General features: G+C 37.5%; 1 protein-coding gene across 1 annotated transcript; it reads right to left on the bottom strand.

The window, feature by feature from the left end:
- Positions 1-326: 326 nt before the first annotated feature.
- hat1 (histone acetyltransferase 1) lies at positions 327-17,252 on the bottom strand. The gene is made up of 11 exons (XM_067603557.1): positions 17,141-17,252; positions 15,602-15,673; positions 15,390-15,465; positions 11,048-11,168; positions 7,096-7,272; positions 6,822-6,943; positions 6,144-6,248; positions 5,669-5,775; positions 5,119-5,270; positions 4,046-4,162; positions 327-1,028 (listed from the first exon to the last, which is right to left on the bottom strand). Exons 1-11 carry the CDS (start codon positions 17,145-17,147, stop codon positions 858-860), a joined length of 1,227 nt encoding a protein of 408 aa, XP_067459658.1. The 5' UTR covers positions 17,148-17,252; the 3' UTR covers positions 327-857.
- Between the last annotated feature and the right edge of the window lie 3,598 nt (positions 17,253-20,850).

The following is a 20,850-nucleotide window of genomic DNA, read 5'->3' as shown; positions in this document are numbered from 1 at the left end:
ACTGGAAAATGCATTAATCAGGCCAGCTGGGATCTATAGTACAGTATAATGCACTAAGAAAGTTTCCAAACTCCATATGACTATCTACATATTGTCTCCTTTATATATTAGGTTGCATTTAGGTGACATTTAAGTGGTGAATAGTTAAGTTTCTACAGCCCTGATTAGATTGATCGTTAAAAATCATGTTTTCTTCGCAATTTCACATCATTAATCAACAGACTATGATGGGGGAGCATATGAGAATACCAACAAATACTCCAGAAAATATAGCCTGCTATTCAAAATTAGAATAAAACATTCCCAGGCAGTAATAAAGCAATAACTGAAAGATGATGAACTGCTCCGTTTTATTTTCTTTACAATAACAAACGCACAATTTGAGCAATATACAAAACCATTTTTTATTTTCCGTATGAAGTGCTTCAAAACAGACATTGAGAATTGTTTGACAAAAAAATCTTCAGAAAATGTCTACAATGAAGAAGAAGCATCTGTAGGATATTGGACCTCCTATCACCTGTAAATTATGACATATCACTGAATCTCACACACTGTGATTAAACACGTGGGACAAACAGGAAGTCTCGTCCTCCAGCTGCACTACTCTCCTGCTCTACTGTATCAACATCAGCTGGGAAACAGACAGGCCTTTTTTCCACCGCAACCTATCCCTGCTCCGACCGACTCAGCTACTATAAACACTCTTCAATTAAAACTGTGATTTTGTTACATAAGGAGAGTTTCTTCTCGGTTGCAGCTAAAGTCTGTAGTTTATGTGGGCTTTGTACAGACGGGGCAGACCACCTGTGTGTTGAGAGGGTGGGCTTCCAGGCCAGCAGCGTCTCAGAGTCTGATCAGGCCTGCGCTGAAAGCCTCTCAATGATTCTCCTGTAGTCTTCCACCACAACCTGATAACTCTTCTCCAGCTCCTCGTGCTGCATCTGAGTGTCCATCTGACCCATGTGGGACACCAGCTCCTCCGGCCGCAGGCACTTCCTCATCTTCGTCAGCTCCCTCTGATTCTTCTGCACGACAGAAACGACACAGACGCACATCAGTGAGGCTGTTCCATCGGTTCGGTCACTCCCTCCAAAAGGCATATAAACATGTTAAATACCAAACATGTGATGAGGAATATGTGTTGTTTTTTTTAACTTTATAAGGCTTATAAAATGTCTTTTAATGACTGTCCTGGTTTTGGATTTTATTTATTCACCACCTGCATTTGTAATCTAGCGGAAACATCAGTTCCTAATGGACAGCATAAACTCTGAATAAAACATGTTAATACTGCATTTAAGGCTGCAACTAACATTTATTTCACAATTGATTATTTTCTCGATCACAATATCCTGGAGCCCAAGGTGACATCTTCAAATGTCTGACATACAGTCCAAAATAATCACTTTATGGTAATTTAAGACCAAAAAAAATCACATTATCACATTAAAGAACCTGGAACCATCAAATCCAATTCATTTTTAAGCAAAGATGCCCCCCCAAAAACTATATAGTATATACAATACACAAAATAGTTGCCAATTAATTGTCTTTCAACTGACTGGTCCATTATATCGACTAACTAACTAATTTTTGCACCTCTAACTGCATGTAAAGTCTGGGCATATTTCTTGGGACAACTGGTTTTATCATCCTCCAAGTACACAAGGTACCTGAGCATTTTTAGAGCTTATCGTCGTAGACTTTGGTTGTTTTACTTGTTCTGTGCTTACACATGGATATGATATCTGTCATATATTGTCTGGTTGTAATGTGGTTATTACCAGACTGTTCACTTTTCTGTGTGTTTATGTAACGTGATGGTTAGTGGTTACGAATGTCTGCCAAAAAAATCCTTATTATTAAATCCATTCATTATTATATATAATTTATGCTTTATAGATATGTAACGAGCCATTAACTAGAACAGATTTGGGTTTTTCAGGTTGTGATGCTTCTCTCACATGACTTGTAATATCTTTTTTAAGCAACTTTCTTTGTGTCTGAGTAACAAGAGAAACCCATGACCCTTTATTCATGACATTTTAAACAGCAGACCTGATTATTAGAATAAGTTGATCATTAATAAAAAGGTTCCTCACAAAGTGCATGTTGGATCATCCAGCAGCGTCTAAAAACCTTCTAACAGGCTGAATCTTTAACTGTTCGATAGTTTAATAGTCAAGTAAGTGTGAATAACTGTGATAATACTGCTACTGTTTTAAAACTATTAAAACACACCTCTAAAAGTAATATAAATAAAGTTGTTTCTCTGAAGACGGTTGTGGATTTGGGCCAAATACACCTTTATTAAGTAAATGTGATGAAGTGATTTTGGTGCAGATGCTCTGTAGCTCGGCAAGTAGTCAAGTTGTCCATTTAGGGGTTAAACAGACAAAGCACGTTATGTAAGATAACAATGGATCCCAGGCTCATTATCAATCTATAAACTAGTATAAACTATGAATAACTTATTATTATTAAGGGTTATTAAAGCTGTTAGTTACAATTTATAAACTTTTTATAAAGTATGCCTTATGAAACAGTGGAGCAAACATTAACAGTGAAGCAGAGCTGCAACGATTAGTTGATTAATTGTTTGACAGAAAATTAATCAACAAGTTATCGATTCATCATTTTTAAGGGGGAAAAAAAATGCAAAAATTATCTGTTTCCAGCTTCTTAAATGTGAATATTTTCTGGTGTCTTTGTTCCTCTATGATAGTAAACTGAATATATTTGGGTTGTGGACTGTTGGTTGGGACTAAACAAGACATTTTAGCTTACATTTTGGGCTTTGAGAGAAGTGATCATCTTTCACCGTTTTCTGAGTTTTTACGGTTCAAACGGAGAAAATAATAGTCAGAATAATCAATAATGAAAATAATCTTTAGTTGCAGCCCTACAGTGAAGTCAGAGTGCTGAAAAACTGCACGCACATGCAAGCAGACATGGTCTCTGGGGAACTGGGGGTAAGCGAACCCCGGGTTGAGCAGAAATATATAATCCCCCTCGCATTCACAGAGCAGCGGCCTCTACCATTCAACTAACTACATGCTAAATCTCCTCAGGGAAGGAAAAACGAACAGTCTGCATCTGGCCACCAGATCTCTCCTTGCCACTCTCCCAAGGAATTCCTATTTCCCACTTCACCACATAGGTCTTTTCCACGTCAGATTCTGCCTTTTTTGAGACTTGCGGTTACCCCGCTGACAGCAAATTCTCTAATGGTTGGTATGCAAAGGAGCAGTGAGCAGCCCAAATATAAAATGTCACAAGCAAACAGGATGTAGGGCTTTATGTTGGTGCACAGAGATCTATGTAGTCTTTCCCACAGCCAAGTCTGGTGAAACAGTATCATAGGAGTTTATAATATTCTGTTCACCAGATCTGAGTGTTACACTAAACTCTTAGAAACTCCGAAGAAAACTTGCCAAGAAAAACGTGACCCAAAAATCCCCCCAGGAAACAAAAAGCGTTGATAAAATCGCAGTTTCCCTGTTGAAGTTTGAAAAGCGCTGCAATAGTAAAGCTACAGAACTCTGAATAGTAGCAGCTTCTTGACAAAGTGCTTCAAACATACTTTCATGAAAATTATTCCTCCCAAAGAAATGCAAATCCTGACTAATGACATGTGTGCCTGAATAGAAAAAAGCTTAGTAATGCCACAGACAAATGGTGCGCCCTATTGTGGATGTAACAATAAGGCAGTGGTAATCTATCAATTTTCACAGAGCTGAAGATCAATTTTTCTGCTGTTTTAAAAGGCAACATAATAAACAGCGACAATACAGAGCTGCAAGCCGATGCATGCTGTAATCAGGCCATTTAACTCCCTACACTGAACAGCTGTAATGTTATGCTAACAAAGATGGAAGACTGCTGGAGTCTTGTTTGACAGCAACAGAGACAAGTTGACATTCAGATGTGTTCAGAATAAATGAAGAAATCACTTGTTCAAAATGTCAGTCTGCGTCTTTTTGACCAACTCCACACTGAAATGCAAAATACACCGTTGAAGCTGTGATGTTTAAAACCTCACCCTGTATGGTCCGAACAGCCTCTTCTTCACCTCCAAACGGTACTCTCTTGCTTTTTCTTCATCACTCATGTCTGTCGCTCTCAGACGCAGGATTTCGTATACTCGCCTTGCATGTTTCTGTAGAGGAAGGACAAAAAAAAAAAAAATTAAAAATAAAAGAAATTTCATTTAATTATTGTCAAACTTACAAAACACCCGTTTGCCTCAACAGGAACCTAGGACGTCCCAGCACAAAGGCTACATGACATCAGAAGCTACTCAGAACTTCTAGTTATCTGTTCTCAGGAAACTTTTCTCAAGAAAAGCCACCACGTACTGTCGGACATTTACATCGCAGATTCCACACCCTGATACTCAGCTACATGGACCAACAGAAAAGTACTTAGGTTAAAGCTGTAAATTTGGTTGCTGAACACAATATACTAGAAGTTTTGCAATGTTTATATAATTGAAAATAACTTTTAAAACGTGAGCATAGCAAGTTGAAATAGAGAATACATCTTCATTTATACGTTTTGACATATGGATTACAAGTTTTGATCTGACTTTCTGTCAGAACTGAGTTACATCAACTTATTTTGAGTCCCATTAATATCTATATTCATGGGTCTAGGTGAGTGAAATGAACAGTGGAGGCATGTATCTGCTGCCTACTTTTTAAAAATGTAAAATATTCTTTCAAGTTTCTATTTTGCAACCATTATGATCAACTTACTTTATACTCCAGAGTGCTGTGAAGCTTCAAGCTATGGTCTTAATGTTGGAACTGTTTACATATGTGCAGCACCAGCGCTAAAACAATTGCTCGATTATGGTCGTGTATTGAGCAAAAATGTCAAACATTCTCTTGGCTCCGACTTCTCCAGTGTGAGGATTTGCTGCTTTTCTCTGTTTTAAATCATTGTAAACTGAATTCTTTTGGGTTTTCAACTATTGAGTGAAAAACAACAAATCTGAGGATGTGACCTTGAGCTGTTATACAACCATTTGATAGAGTAAGCGACTCATCTAAAAAATAATCAACAGATCACTCGATAATGAAATTGATTGTTAGTTCGAGCCTCATACAACACCTTGTTAATTTTCAACTTGTCTTGTGCCTCTGTGACCATGTCGGCTGAGAAGCCGAGGGGCAGTTTGTCTGCAGCGAAGGATGGCAGGCCTTGACACAGCTTGACCAGCACATAGTCTCTCAGCTTCACGTAGTTCTCAGAGGGGTCTTCAGCTGCAAAAAACATAATACAATTAGTTAGCATTTTGAAGTGATTCACAACCTTTGAAAATATCTCATCCCCCTGAAATAAATGTCAGAAGTTCAAATCTCTTCAAGTAGCTTTTTAGTTTTTTGGGGTTTTTTTTTAGAAAGAATTCCTCTCTGAAAGGAAAAACTGTGATGCCTCTTTAGTATTCATCCTCTGTCTCCATGCAAAGCAATGATTTCGATCCAAGAAGTTTCAACAGAGCTTCGGCACATTCTGGTATACATGCCAGCCCTCCTCATTAACTCACCCCCTAAAACTGCAGTGACAAATCTTTTAAACTGTTTGTGGGCGACACAAGGACCTCAGATTTAATATTTTTCCACGCCTTCTTCAACACAGTAAATACCATTTTTACTCTCACCTGTGATGTCTTGCACTTTGGGCAGAATGCAATAAAATCTGTGCACTGCCTCCAGAAGCTGAGCTCCGTGACCCTCGCCTTGGAACGGAGGCAGGATCAGCATTTGGCTGTTTTAGTTAAAGAACAGACATACATGCAAACACAGAACCAATGAGGAAGCAGGTTTGTTTAAAATAAGTCTTGTGACATAACAAATTTATGTGGTGTCTGAGTAGGAGCAGAAACTCTTTGATTGAAAGCAGGAAAAAAAATAGACTGTTATACTGATCCATCAATGCAACAAATCAAAAGCTTATCTATAAAGTTGTTTTCAGATACAAATCACCCTGGTTTCGTAATGAACAAAATCTGGTTGAATGGTTGGCTATATAAGCCAGTAATTTGCGTTCTTTGCAAAGAGGATAAAGAAATGTATAATTTTCCACTCCTTTTTCATACAAAAGAATGGGAAGGCACGTGCTGCCCCGGCAATTACCTTACACGTGGTCGGGTTTTGTCTGGGTACACATAGTAATTATAAACTGTCATGTAGCCAACAGTTGCGTAGAGAGTCTCCCCATCTTTATTGTACTTTTCAAATCTGCAGATAAAACACAAAGGCAAACTGGTCAATTACAGGCACACTCCCATGCAGTGTCCATTTTAGCTTCTCTGTTCTCGTGCCCACCCCTCACCCCCACCGACGTCAGCATGTTAGAGCAGCCAGGCCCGATTGGTACACCTGCTACAACCTGAATACATTATGCACTTAATTGGAGTACTGCAACTTAGAGGAAGAGAAGGGGTTGGAGGAGGGACTGAGCTCCTCAAAATCACTTCAGTCTATTTTCCCCATTGTCAGTATTAATAGGTGCCAGGGTAAAGAAAACACTGGCAGAGGCTCTTTTTACTGTTAAGACATTGTTCAGTGTTTCAAAAGACAACAGTATTCAATTCAGCTCTTGCCCCTGAAAAATTTGAAAAGGTCTTTTGGCACAAAGAAAGCTCTTGCCTGATCAACAATTCTCCTACAGGGGAAATATAATCAAACTGGCCTGGTAATTGGTCACAAGCGCCTCAAAGGGGGGCTTTGTTTTTCAATGACACAATAAAGGCTTCAGGGTAGGGGGGTGGGCATGAGGGGGGGATGATGTCAATTAAGGAGGGCACGCACACAAGAAAGAAGTCCCAACGATCGTCGTCCGCGTCGATGAAACTTGCAGTCTCTATGAACCACATGAGGAAGGTCTGCAGGCGTTCGTGGTACTCTTGGAATCCCGGGCAGGTCAAGTCAGCCTACGGTGGACACGACACAAACAAATATCTGATGAGGTTAACTGTTAAATCTCATCCCTGCCGTGATGACGTAAGAGTGACGACAACTAGAAACGATTAAAAAAAAACTGATACTATAATCTCAAAGGCTTCCTGTATGGGGAGGTGTGCACCTTATGAATCTGGTATGTGAGTTCTCCTGCGTCCTCGCTGTGGACTGTGTACGTGTGAAGCAGGGTGCCGAAGGGTTTGAAATTGGCCTCCTTCTCCAGCAGCGAGATAAAGTCGTCAGTGTTGCAGGTGAAGCCAGCAGGAATAATTTCCCGGATCTTTCCTTCGATATCATCAGGCTGGAAAATACAACATGAATTCAGTAACGCAGCAAACAAATCAGGACGATCAAAGATAATCTAGAATATGTTTGTGAGACCCGTGAGGTATTTTCTAATAAACTGCTTTAAAGCTTTAAAATACACTTTTTGTTGTGTGCACAGATTTCGTGTTCAGCAAAATTTTTGTTCTTAGATAAGGTGAGACTGCAAAAAAGAAAAGTACAAAATAACCTGTGAAATAAAACTGCAAGCATACATGTTTTTGAGCCAATAAAAGAAAACCATTAGGCAATTAAAACTGTCAGCTGAGCAGAGACCACAGCAGCACACCCCCCCCCCCCTCCCTGCCCCGGTGAAAAGACCACTTAAATCAGTACATTTACTACTTATGTTAAACCATGAATATGTGATGAAGTTGCCACAATAACGCATTTCTGCTTCTCACTGGGAAATAAAATCTTATGAATTGATCTCAACTTAACAAACCTTTGGGCATCCATAATAGAGGCCTCTCCTCTAATCCTGCCAAGTGAACCCAATCAAATGAATTTGCCCCTGCATTTTCAAAGAGCCTCCGAGACAAAGGGGCCCTACCCTTGGACTTTTTACTCAGTGCAACGTGTGGTTAGTTCAGCTGTAATGTTTGCATTGTATCCATTTCCACAAGGATTGACATGAGAACACTTTACTAAGCAGCCCTTTCACACCATTTACATGTGTGATGGGCATTATTTCGGAACAGAGACCCTTGCTGCTCAGCATTGAAAACTGGGAAATGAAGAAGGTCTGAGCAAAATGCACTACAAAAGGCTAATACAACATGCTGCTAATTCCCCCCCTTTCAGACATCAGCTAATATCTAACTGGAAGTAATGCACCTGCAGCTGAATGCCTCTTAACCATTGTAATTGTCCAGCCACATTTCTAAGGAACAAGGACCATACTTAAAAGGCCATGGACAAACAAGTCTCTTTGTCCCGAGCACTCTCCTACATACTAGACACTAAATTGCACAGCCTTCCAGAATAGATGCCTCAGTTTGGCATGAATATAACTTAACAATGTTCCTTTAGAACATTTTGTTAATGTCTTTGATTTCTAACAATAAGCACAAAGGGAGTACAAACTATCTAATTTGTTGTGTTGGTATTATTTCATCTGCTCTAAAGGCTATATTACACTGAAAATCTGCAGTCATTTTCAGTTTATAATTATTTGTAAAGTACTGCTTTAATTTCTAAATCTTATTTACACACCTATATGGATTACAAATGTTATAAATAATAACATAGAACTACCACAGACGTTCAGCATTTTTCCCCCAGTTTGCAGCCCTTGTGCACACAAAAGATCTGGCACCAAATCAGTGTTGCCTATGAAAAATCCAGCAGTATAGAGTTTTTGGCTGATTTAAAAGGGGAAAAGGTGATTTTTGATCAACGTGACAGCTGCATAAACTCCATCTCTGCCTCCCCTCGTCTCTAGCTCTCTTCTCTCGCCAGCTGCACCGCACCCCGACTGTCCACATGCACTCGGAGACAAACACTCTTCAGATGCAGCCTGAACTCTGCTGCTCCCCTCACACTCTCTACCTCTACACCAGCTGCACTCAAACCCTTAACAAGGTGAACACTCAGGGGTCAACGCGCAGCACACTAAGCAGCGGCACACACAGACCGTGAGCCATCCGTCACATTTCGGTTTGAATATCAGCTGTGGCTTCAAACTATGTTCCCAAAATGTGTAATGGCTCTTTTTTTTTTTTTTAAAGACACTGAACTGGTTGTCATGGTATTTTTTTGTGATGTGGTGCTCATCAGCCTTATCTGATGGAACAATCACTGTTGTATGGAGTTATTTAAAGAGACTGCTGAGTTTAGAGGTTATGCCACTGGTCCCACTGGCACCAGTTGAGGCCACATTGTCCAGTAGGGGAGCCCCCTGCTGTTTCCAGACAGGACAGATGTCCCAGTGTTGAATCATCTGACCTCAACGGGGCCCTCGCTAATACTTGCACTTGTTCTAAATGTTTGCTGCATTGATAGCTTGAGGAAAATATTCAAAGCTCTCAGTGGCCTTTTGTGAAGTCTCACCATTTTTCCACTTTTGACCAAATACTAGCTGTTGATATGTAAATTATTATGTCTGACAAAAAAGTTTTACATTTGTAAGCAGTGCTAGTTAATCATTACATAAAACTGAACTTAAAGTTACTGAAGATCAGTTTGCAGATATTCAATTTCCAAGATTTCGATTGTCGATGACTTGAACAATTCACTCCTGTAAATACACACACACACATACACACACACAAGATACCCAACAGAGTGACATTACTCCTCCTGCTGATTCAATCACAGAACCCTCTAAAAATCAATGCCTCATGTTAGACCCCACGCACAAAACCTTTTAAAACCCTTCTCTTCCGACGGGGAGGAGTAGGATTAGTGTACTGGCACGGGGGGCCATGGAGGGATGAGATTATTCTAACAAAACAGGAGATCCCTTACTGGAATAATGTCACCACCCAGAGAGGCCATTATATGAGTTACTTCAGTTAGTGAAGAAACAACATAAAGGCACCAGAAACTGCCCACAAAAAGGTACCATAGATCTATCTACTCCCCTTAAAGAATAATTGATCTCAGAGTCCTTCTCGCATCCAATTATGGAGGCATCCACTCAGTAAAGCTGCCCAGTATTTGTCCATCAAAGACTGTACTCAGCCAAAGATCATTTGTGAGAGAAGAAACTCACATCTGTAACACTACTCTGGTACAATCATGAGTGTTTATGTAGCTCCCCAACAGAGTCATACATCTTCTCTGGTCTTCTCTTGTTAAACTTTAATTTATATATCAATAATTTAAGCTAATCAGCTCAGTAGTTCTGAGCCAGGACCTTTGCTGTTTGGATCAAGTAGCTCATGAAAAATAATGTTCAGCATTCAGTAGTCTAGAGCTGCGTTTCAATGTATCAGATAATCTACAAATTTAATAAACATTTAGGTAAATTGGATCGACTAAGGCTGCAACTTTTCTCAATTAATTGATGAAACATTTTGTCTATAAAATATCAGAAAATAGAGAAAAATGCTTGTTATAATGTCCAAAGTGATACCTTCGTGTTTTGTACAACCAGCAGCCCAAAACCCAAAGATATTCAGTTAACCATCATGTATGACACAGAAAAGCATCAAATCCTCACATTTGAAAAGCTGCAACCGGCGAATTCTTGGCTTTTTTGCTAAAAATAAATAAGTAAATAAAACGATTATTCAATCAGCAAAACTGTTGCTGATTTATTTTCTGTCGATCGACTGATCGTTGCAGCTCTAGATACGACTAGGTATTTGTAGATACCCAATATTAAAGGACTCGCATCGGGATTGGGGCCAAATAATTTGATCAGGACATAAAATACAACACTAACTGCAAAATCCAACCTAAGCCTCGACTATTCTACTTTTCAATAAGAAGCCCTTTTTAAAACATAATGGTGCAGCTTTCTGACATTTCAGATGGAGGAAAGGTATTTTTTTTTAAATCACACCATGATATTTGTGCATGTTAAAGCATAGTTTATTTATACTGGAAGCATCTGAAGGTGATGATGGTGAAATCAGACCATTATAATCAAAATAATAGAAGAAAATGGCATCATGGCAAAATGAGTAGAGTAGGCATGAACAACTATCAAGACAAACTGACAGTGAACCAACCACAACTTTAATAGTCACATTGAAGGGTGCTACAGCTTTTAAATTAAAAGAATAAAGAAATACAAATCTTACCTCCACACAGTCAAACGTTTCAGTGACTTTTGAGGAATATTTCACTTTAAAGAGGGTGCTCAAGTTTCCAGCAGTGTAGAAGAGCTGTATCTGCAGACCTTTGTATCCAAAAGCCACCTCACTGCAGAAGTAAGTGAAATCATTAGTCACACATTTTTTACTAGAAAAGTGACTCGCAAAGAGAAAACAATAAAATGATGTCTTGTGCAGTCTAGTGTAAATCAATATCAGGAGGACAATAACAAAACACCTGATAATCATTCTCATATACTGAAATCTGTCAAATATACACCTGGAGTTGATGATAAATGTTTACTGCAGGTCTGGCCATTTATTTCACTGTGTTGCATTGTTTCTTCCACTGCGAGATCACTAACAGTTTATGCTAAAATAGATTTCATCATTATGCAACTATGTGATTGAGCTTTACTAGCAATTACGCTTGCTGAAATAATTAATGCTCCAATTACTGTGTTCCCTTTGAGCTGATTGCAGCAAGTGCAAAAATAACCAATCCTAGTTTTGACTAATTTGGAAATGCAATTTAGAGCGTAACGACATGCTACTGTAAGCCTACACGCACGCACAGGTGTCACTGCCAAGAATGTCGTCTCGCTCAGGTCCAACAGCAATGCCTATTTTATCACATTAGGACAACACTGTGACTCTTTGTGAGGCTTAAATAGTATTCAAGAAAGATGTTATTTTCCCCTTTGCATATCTGGCACTGCAAACTTTCCTACAGGTTTTATGAAACCACAAGAAACTTTAAGAAATCCTTACATACTGGTAATAACGTTAAGTATTGAGTTGGACCATTGTACTGACAAAATACAAATTCTGAGTAAATCATGATGTGATTGAAACATCAAAAATCATCATCATCAAAAGTTTGGACACACTTTCTCATTCAAGGACATTCCCTTGAAGGTGTGTCCAAACTTTTGACTGTACATGAAAACTGAAACTCTGTAGTGTTGGTGGTCTGGCTCTGAGGATTACAGATATGATGGCAGAGTCTTCTGTAAATACTCAGTGGAGTAACTGGTTTGTAGCCAGAAAGTTAATTAATCAAAATCCTGGATTCAACAAGCCAGCCCACATTTGGTCTGGTGAGGCTAAATAGGCATTTGTGTGAGACGGGCATCATTTCAAGTTGGCTGCACAAAAGATGATTAATTAATTTATGATTAATTTGGAGCAATACAGTGGATTTTAAGATTACATGCAGGGCATATGCAAATGTGTTGTTGGCATTTGTTTGCCTTTATTTGATAGTTGGAAGTGCAGAGACAGGAAACATGGGTAGAGAGAGAGAGGGGTATAACATGCATCAAATGCCCGCGGCCAGAATTGAACCGCTGACACTGAAGTTTATGGTACACATGTTTACCAGTAGGTTATTGAGGTGCCTCCACAACAGCTTGGGGCAGTGACTGTGCACATCTTTCCAGAGTCTTGTTGGCACAATGAGGTCGCCAAACTTTACAGACACCTGAATCAAGACCTGTGCTCAATGTCAATATCTGGCAACCTAGCGCCATAATTCGAGACTGCACAGAAGTGCTTCAGATTAATCAGTAATGCATTTCTTAGTAACGTATTACAGTAATGTGATTACAAGTAGTGTAAGGGATTACGTTTTGAAATTCAATAATAAGATTACAGTTACTAATCCCAGTAACATTCCTTTACTTTAACAATTTGGGGGTCGGCTTGTCTTACTGGAAGTTTATCAGTTTGGTCTCTGTGCGTTCAGAGAGCTGACTGCTACGGCACTTGTTAGCTTGCCACCAGGGCTGGAGGTTTGGGGAGGCAGTTAGCTGCTATCAAAAGATGAGAAAATCATCTCCCAGTAACTCAAAAGTTATCTAATTAACATGTTGTGTCTTCTTAGCTGCCAGCTAGCCACCAGTAGCTTTTTCTATATTCTGTTGGCCTTCAGTGCTGCATGCGGACTGGGGCTAAACTAACGTTACATGTTGATGGTCACCTTAGGCTGGCTGCTTATTAAACCACAATTTATTATTTTCTATTGCTACATATGCTAAACACAGAAGATTTTACGAGTGGTTGCGAAGGCTTTGGAGTAGTTTAAAGGTTCCTGATAAAGCTGGGCTGAGTAAAAAACAAACAAATATACTTTTGCTGTTGAGTAATTAGTAAAGTAATGTAATTACTTTTTGAGGAATTGATTACATTTTTCAAGTAACTCGCCCAACATTGTAAATACATCAGCTTTAGAGGAGTTGGTAGGTGTATTTTATGACCCTGAACAGAGTCAGGCTAGCCGTTTCCAGTCTATGCTGCTAAGCTATCATCATCCTGACTCCACCTCTGTACTAAATGCACAGACAGACTGAAAACTATCTTCTCATCTCACTCTTGAAACTAAAAGCTTATTTCCCAACATGTTGAGCTATTCCTTTGCTGCTATAATTTTTAAACCAGGAATTACAGCCTGTGAGCCTGTTTAAAGGTGACATTCATCACAATATATGGATAACTGTTGAATCATTTGGATTTACGATACATTGTTGGCTGAACGTCTGGTTAAATGTCCAAAAGTTGTTGTTGATTGAGATTCATCATGCTGATAATTTAATGAATTTGTTTTATTGTCACGCATTATATATTTCGACCTTCACAAACATTGGCAGATGATAAATTTTACATCAGCCAGACTATCGCCGCCACATGGATGCAGCAAGCATGAACTGGGCTTAAGTACCTATAAATATGCACCTTTCAGGTAAATAGGGAAGCACAAGTATCTTATTGAACTGGCTCATTGTCGCACTAATACTTGTACTGACTTGTTGAAAAATAATAGCAAAGAGCAGCTTGTCAGTTCCTGTATTTTCAGGCAGCAGATTAGGAAGAGGTAATGGTCAAGTCTAGTGAGGACAGAAACCAGCAACTATGTTTTTAGGTTGGTTGACAATTTAATTTGTGTGTGCCTACTTTAGTGGTTCAGTGATGGACTGCTTTCTGAATATGATGGACAGTGGATAAATTATGTGACTATATCAGTAAAGTCAGTGTTTTGCAGTAATTCAGTAGATCTAGATTCTGTTCAGAGCCCATTGAGACAGATTTCAATGGACAGCTGACATAAACATGTATCTCAAATACATCAAGTAACCATTTGTGATCGGATGTTTCTTTCCTGCTCACATTTGATTTCATCTTTGTATACAGTAACCACACATTTTCACAGAGGTTTTCAACTCAAGCACATGTGTCCGTGCGAAAAACAAATCTGCCGTTCTTTGTTTTCATACGTGAAGTTGACTGCGTTCATGTTGCCTCTAAATATTGTTTTGGATTGAACAGCAGCATTTACATTGGTTTTGGAAATATGGGTTTGTGGCAAACTACAGTTTCTTGAGAATGTTAGTCAAACCAAGTTCAAATATTTGAGATTTTTCTCACCACAGTGATAGCACAACACACCCCAATGGTTAGACTGTAATCACCATTTAATTCCTATAATTCATTTTTCCAAGCAACTTCACATACTGAAGGATTATTGTGAGTGGCTGAGAGACTCAGGAATATGTCTGCTTTGGTAGCGAAATACCAGTAGTTCTCTAGTATATGGGTAAGGGTATCAAACAATGAGACTAGTACTGGTATGATGTATTAAACTGGATCATAAGCTGACTCTATTGTTACACCCTCATCCTTGACACACTTTAGTTGTAAGTGTAAACAGGACCACATGACTCTTTTCAGCCATATTTGAATAGATTAAAATACAACCATCAATGTGCTTTTGGGTAAAACACATTAGAGCCGCAACGATTAGTCGATGGACAGAAAATTAATCAGCAATTATTATGATAATCAATTAATTGTTTTGAATCTTTTTTTTTTTTTTTAGGAAAGAGTCTTTGGTTCCAGCTACTTAAATGTATATTTTCTGGTTTCTTTGGTCTTTTATGACAGTAAACTGAATATCTTTGGGTTGTGGACTCTTGGTTGGGACAAAAGAAGACATTTTTGGTTGATTTTTGTGCTTCATGAAATGTTGATCAACAATTTTTCACCATTTTCTGACATTTTATAGATTTATCGAAAGAAAAGACAGAATCATCGATAATGAAAGTAATCATTTTTTGCAGGCCTAGCCACTATTGCTTCTGTGCGGCTGCTCAAAGGCCAATAGTTAGACTGGTTGTATCTAGTAGCGCACACGTGTCAATACTGACACTTGTATGAATGTTAAGTGAGGTGGCACTGCTGAAGATGTGTGAACTTTTTCACAGGGAAAAATGTGTAACAGTTTGTGTATTATTATAACAAGCAATGAAAAGTAATGATGGAAAAAGAGACTCACTCATCTCCAAATATTTGGTGGCTGTACTCAGGGTGGAATGTAGTGCCGTCATCTTCAACATCCTCTGGAAAGCGAACTGAGCGTAAAAGAAGATTCAAGCAGTGTAAGTGAGAAATTTGAAGCTACTTCCAAACAACATTGTCATTGTATTTATACATATCATCATCTTCATTTATAATAAACATTTTAAAATAAAACAAAAATAAACATACTTAGCTTCAAGCATATAGCTTCATTGGTGTCACACTTGTATTCGGCCAGTTTCTTCTCCATGGTATTTACCGCTGAAGAAAAGAAAACAAACCATAAACCATGCTGAAATTGTAGAGTCTTTGGTTAGTTTTTTTTAACATTAGTGGTTTCTATAGACTCATTTTCTACTTTGTCATTTTCCTTACTTCACAGATCACTTGAGAGTTTCAGTGATCTGTTGCTGCACAATGACAGTAATTATTCATTCGAAAACAGGATGTGACATACAACCATATTTAGATTCTACTATTGATCAAAACAGTGCTGAAGACACAGCGGACACTTGTTGACGACAAGTATTCAGGCAGCTCAGCCATAAAAGCCTTTGGTGTGGGAATTTAAGTTATATGACAGCATGAATTCAGGCTTTACTAGATTACAAAATGTTAATAACTCAATCAGAATCAGTTTATTAGCCAAGTATGCACCATACAAAGAATTTGTCTCCCACAAACCCAACATAGAAGAAAAAATATAACAAGAGCAAGGTAATAATAATGAAGTAATACAATAAACAAAGTAGTGCTAAAATTAAATGAGAAATCTAAATTATATTCTATTAATAGAATTGAATAGTAATAGTTTTGAAATAGGATATAAAATTTAAAATGAAATATTGACTGTACAAAGGAAATATGGACTGCACTATGGACAAAGAAATGAAGTGTATGAAACATATGAAGGTGACAAGAGCAACAACTGAATGTGACATGTGCAATAAATAATTCACTTCTGTAACAGTGGAGGTTGAATGCAGTGTACAATGTTAAGTCCAGTTTGATGAAATATATGAAAGTGACCATTGCAGGGTTTAAAAGAGGGACACATCAGACACATGTTCCTGTGGACTCTGCTTATTACCAACATGTAGTTTTGATCATTTTAACTTATGTTAAGTGTCTGAGTACTCTGAAAAGCGCTCTATAAATGAAATTAATTCTCATTATTATGATTATTATTATTATTATCATTAGCTGCATCTGTGCACACCATGGAGTAAGGTATGAAGTGCTGAGGTCATGAAAGAGGTTATTTTGGAGGTCAGCTGGTGGTACCTCCAGAGCCTTAGGATGAGCTTTGTTAATGGGATCCTTTAAAACGAAGCAACATTATAAAATTTGTTCAGGCGGAAACGTTCATCAAACTATGCTCAAATGTAAGTTAAAGACGGGTCTTTCTGTCAGTTAGCAACACAGTATAGTCATATGGAAAAAGAGGCATCAAACAGACGTTACTTTACCAGCATCCATCCACACCTTCAAACGTAACATAAACACACAAAGCTAAACACACAGTGCATGTTGTGACAGCCTGATAGCATGCTATTGCCGTTAGCAGGCCACTGCTGCCGTTAGCTTAGCTCGCTGTGTTTTGAACGAAGCAACAAAGGTAAACTACATTCCCGACGGGCTTAAAGCAGGACTGTGGTGCATTCGCTGGTGAATATGCATTGAAACGAAGACGATAAAATGAAAGCATGAAAGCGTTCAGCGACTTACCCGCCATTTCTACACACTGTGTTGTGCGGAGTTGTGTTGTCCCAAAAGACCCGCGGAATCATGAGCACTTCCGGGTCCGTGTGTTTCCGTGGAAACAGGATGTAGTTTTTTTAACGGCCCCTGTATCTTCTAACATCATATTTACGTATTATATTTATGCATATATATATTTAAATCATATTTAATCTTATGTTTTGTAATATGTTTTTATTATACTTTAATAATACATTTTATTATTTAGTAAAAAATACACTGATGGATTTTCTCATTAAACCTGAGGCAATGCATTGCTTTATATTGACAACAATCTGATACCATCGGATGTTTTAATGATATATTTCATTTTTAAAAATATACAGTTTTAATAATATGACCTGTTTATTCACAACATATTAACATATTCACCATATTCATATGGTGAATAAAAACTGCACGTGCAAATTGAGAATTACTGAAGGAAGGTGAGTTAAACACTAAAAGACACCCACTTACACACTGAAATGGGTTATTTTTACTTTCATTGTGTATATTATTTTTATTATTTATTTTGTTATGTATTAATAATCTGTCAAATATTATTTCGATTGGCTAATCGACTACCACTAGTTGTTTGATAATATGTGAGAAAAAGGTAGCATGAACATTAATGTTTTCAGTCCTATTGTTCTATTTCTTCAAAAGATTTTAATTTTAATAATGACAAGAAAACAGATAAAAGCAGTAAACCCTAACATTTCCAGGTTGTCCTGTTGCTGAACAGTGGCCACTGTGGCCACAAGTGACAATAATGAGATTATGGTTGTAGCAGCAAAACCTGTATTGAATTCAGACATGGTGTTTTATTTCTTTTGAATTCAACTTTTCATTTGTAACAGGGAGATTGTGTTATTTCTTCTTTCAAAAGTTACATCCTCTAATATTGAGAAGGTATCAACAAATTGCATTTTTCCCTTCAGCATTATATACAGCTTAAATGAATAATTATCAAAATTGTTGCAGATTAGTATTATTTTCTCATATTGACATTAGTATCAACAGACAACAACAATATCAGCAGACAAATAAGAAATAAGATAATTTTGAGCTTAAAAAGCAGCTTTTACACACAATATGTGTATTGTTGGAAAAATCATCTGTATTAACAGCATATACCAACATAAGCCATGTGATTAGTTTTGCTTACATGGTTCTGACAGACAATTAATGTCATGAAATAACTGCAAAGAGAAATATTAACTTCAACTTTCTTCCTTAAGTTAGGTTATACACATAACAGCTAGCTCAAACCACTGTCAACACCTACTTGTCCCATTATAGCCCCTAAAAACTTTTACCTCCATTTGTAAAAAGAAAATGCTGCAACATTTCACACTGAAAAACACTGAGTAAAAAGAAATGCTAAGCAGTTACATGCTTAAAAATGAGTAATTAATAGTGATGATAATGAATTAAGGAACTTAATTTCATTACTAAGATAAATTAAGCAGATATAAATGGTAATACAAGTTATAGTTAATTAAGTACATTACATTACTCTGTGTAAGAGACAAGAATACTCAGCTAGTTTGTTTTTAATTCAGTGTAATGGTAGGTGGATTACACTTTTACATTTAAAATCAAAATAACTTTGAAATGTTTAATGTTATGTTGACTGTAAATGTTCACTGCTAATGTTTTTATCCTGGCCAGCAGAGCGTTATCAAAGGTCTTTATGGTTTTGGTTTAAAGTCAGGCTGATTCTGTCCTGACGGATTCATTGGTTAGAGCCCAATTCAAGTTTTGAGAGCACTGACAACTTTAATTTAACAGTAAAATGTCCTGCTCAGTGCATATGTTGGTCACAATTCTTTAATAGCCAAATTTAAGGGATCCTTATCATGTTTTTGTTTGTTAACAATGTGATTATGTAAAGACAGAATATGGGCTGACATATCATCAGATTTTTTAAATTCCCAAACATCAGTAACAGGATATGTCTCATAATCCAGTATCAGTCATGCTATGTTACGTTTATGGTCATGGAAAGAAAAGCATCATGGTGAAAAAATGATTAAGGTACAGTTATATTTGGCACCTAAAATTGAAGAGGTATGAATTTGAATCATATTTTGTCATTTGTGAATGTATTGTATTGTGTTTAGAGCTGCAATAATTAGTTGATTAATTGATTAGTCAATCGACAAACATGAATCGCCACCTATTTTGATCATCAATTAATCATTTTGGGTAAAAATGCCAAATCTCTCTAGTTCCAGTTTCTTAAATGTGAATATTTTCTGGTTTCTTTAGTCGTCTATGATAATAAACTGAATATCTTTGGGTTGTGGACTATTGGTCAAGACATTTTAGGTTGCACTTTGGGGTTTTGGAAACAGTAATCAACATTTTTTAAACCATTTTTTTCTGACATTTTATAGCCCAAACAATGAATCAATAAATTGAGAAAGTAGCTCTAATTGTGTTTGCTCGATGCAGCAGAGCGGAGCGAAAGTCAGCGACACCCAGTGAAAGTCTGTTTATGCTGAGTCATTACAGTGATTTGTTGTGTTTAACTGAGACAGTGAAATGCTTATTTCTACATTTTCTTTCCACATATCAATAAAAATCAAGTCTAATGAAAGTATTTGAAGGGGAGCCCATACCACCCCAATGACCATCTGATTATTGTTATGTACATTATGTAAGATGAAAGGCAAGGCAAGGCAGGTTTATTTGTACAGCACATTTCAACAGTAAGGCAATTTAAATTGTTTTACATAGAACATAAAAGGCATCAAGACAGAAAATAAAAGCAACACAAGGAAATAAAAAGGACATTTAAATACAATTAAAAAATATTAAATTGTAAATTAAAAAAAAAAGCTAAAATAGAATAAGACAGATGAAACAGGAGAGTAAAAGTTACAGTGTAGTGTAAGATACACAGAACAAACAGAACAACAAACAGCAACAAACAGAAAAGTCTTCAGCCTCGATTTAAAAGAACAGAGAGTTACAGCAGACCTGCAGTTTATATGTGGAGCATAAAAATTGAACACTGACTCACATCTTGGATAAAATTCCACCTCATTTGGACAAGTTAGTGAAAATAAAAACAAACTTGTCATTCAAAAAAGTGGTTAGGTTAGACTAGAGTGATATCTCAATAAAAATAAACAGAAATTGACTCTCTGGGGCTAAAAGTGCAATTCTGAACATCCCTCTGAGCACCGGGTAATGCTGTGCTATCATCCCGGCCTCAGCTATTCTGTCCTCCAGGTGCACCAATGAATGACCTACCCAGTCATGTTTAAGCCACTGTAATTTTACCTCTACTGCACTGTCAGCACTAGATTATCCCTTTCCTGAACAATACCATACCTTTTACAATCCTTAGGTAACAAATTGTGTCTGCATGGAGGCAATACATGCTGCTTGATCTCTGAACTTCAAACTACAGTCGTTGAGACTTTTTTTTTTTCTGGAAATGCAGGGGAAGAGAGCATCACACAGCAGAGGGGGGAAATACAATATTGTATTGTTAAACAGTCTTGTTACAGTCCAATCACCTGGTTGAAATTCTCTATAACATTTCATAGTGTGAGTCTGAATTGACTTCAGCAGCAGTGTGACTGTGTTACAGGCAAGTAAGAGGCAGTGTAGCTCAGGCGGTAGAGCAGTTTTGCTACTAATTGTGTGCTTGATGGTTTGATCCCCGGTGGCTCCTTGAA

The sequence above is a fragment of the Thunnus thynnus genome, chromosome 11 (assembly GCF_963924715.1).
Source record: "Thunnus thynnus chromosome 11, fThuThy2.1, whole genome shotgun sequence".
Classification (NCBI taxonomy): Eukaryota; Metazoa; Chordata; class Actinopteri; order Scombriformes; family Scombridae; genus Thunnus; species Thunnus thynnus.
This window is presented reverse-complemented; position numbering and strand designations above follow the sequence as displayed.

Bases quoted from the DNA above. Each gene is read 5' to 3' on its own strand.
- hat1 (XM_067603557.1), bottom strand. The intron at 11,169-15,389 runs GTGAGTCTCTTT...TTACTTCTGCAG, and splicing joins CACCAAATATTTGGAGATGA to TGAGGTGGCTTTTGGATACA. The intron at 5,776-6,143 runs GTAATTGCCGGG...TAACTAAAACAG, and splicing joins AAAACCCGACCACGTGTAAG to CCAAATGCTGATCCTGCCTC.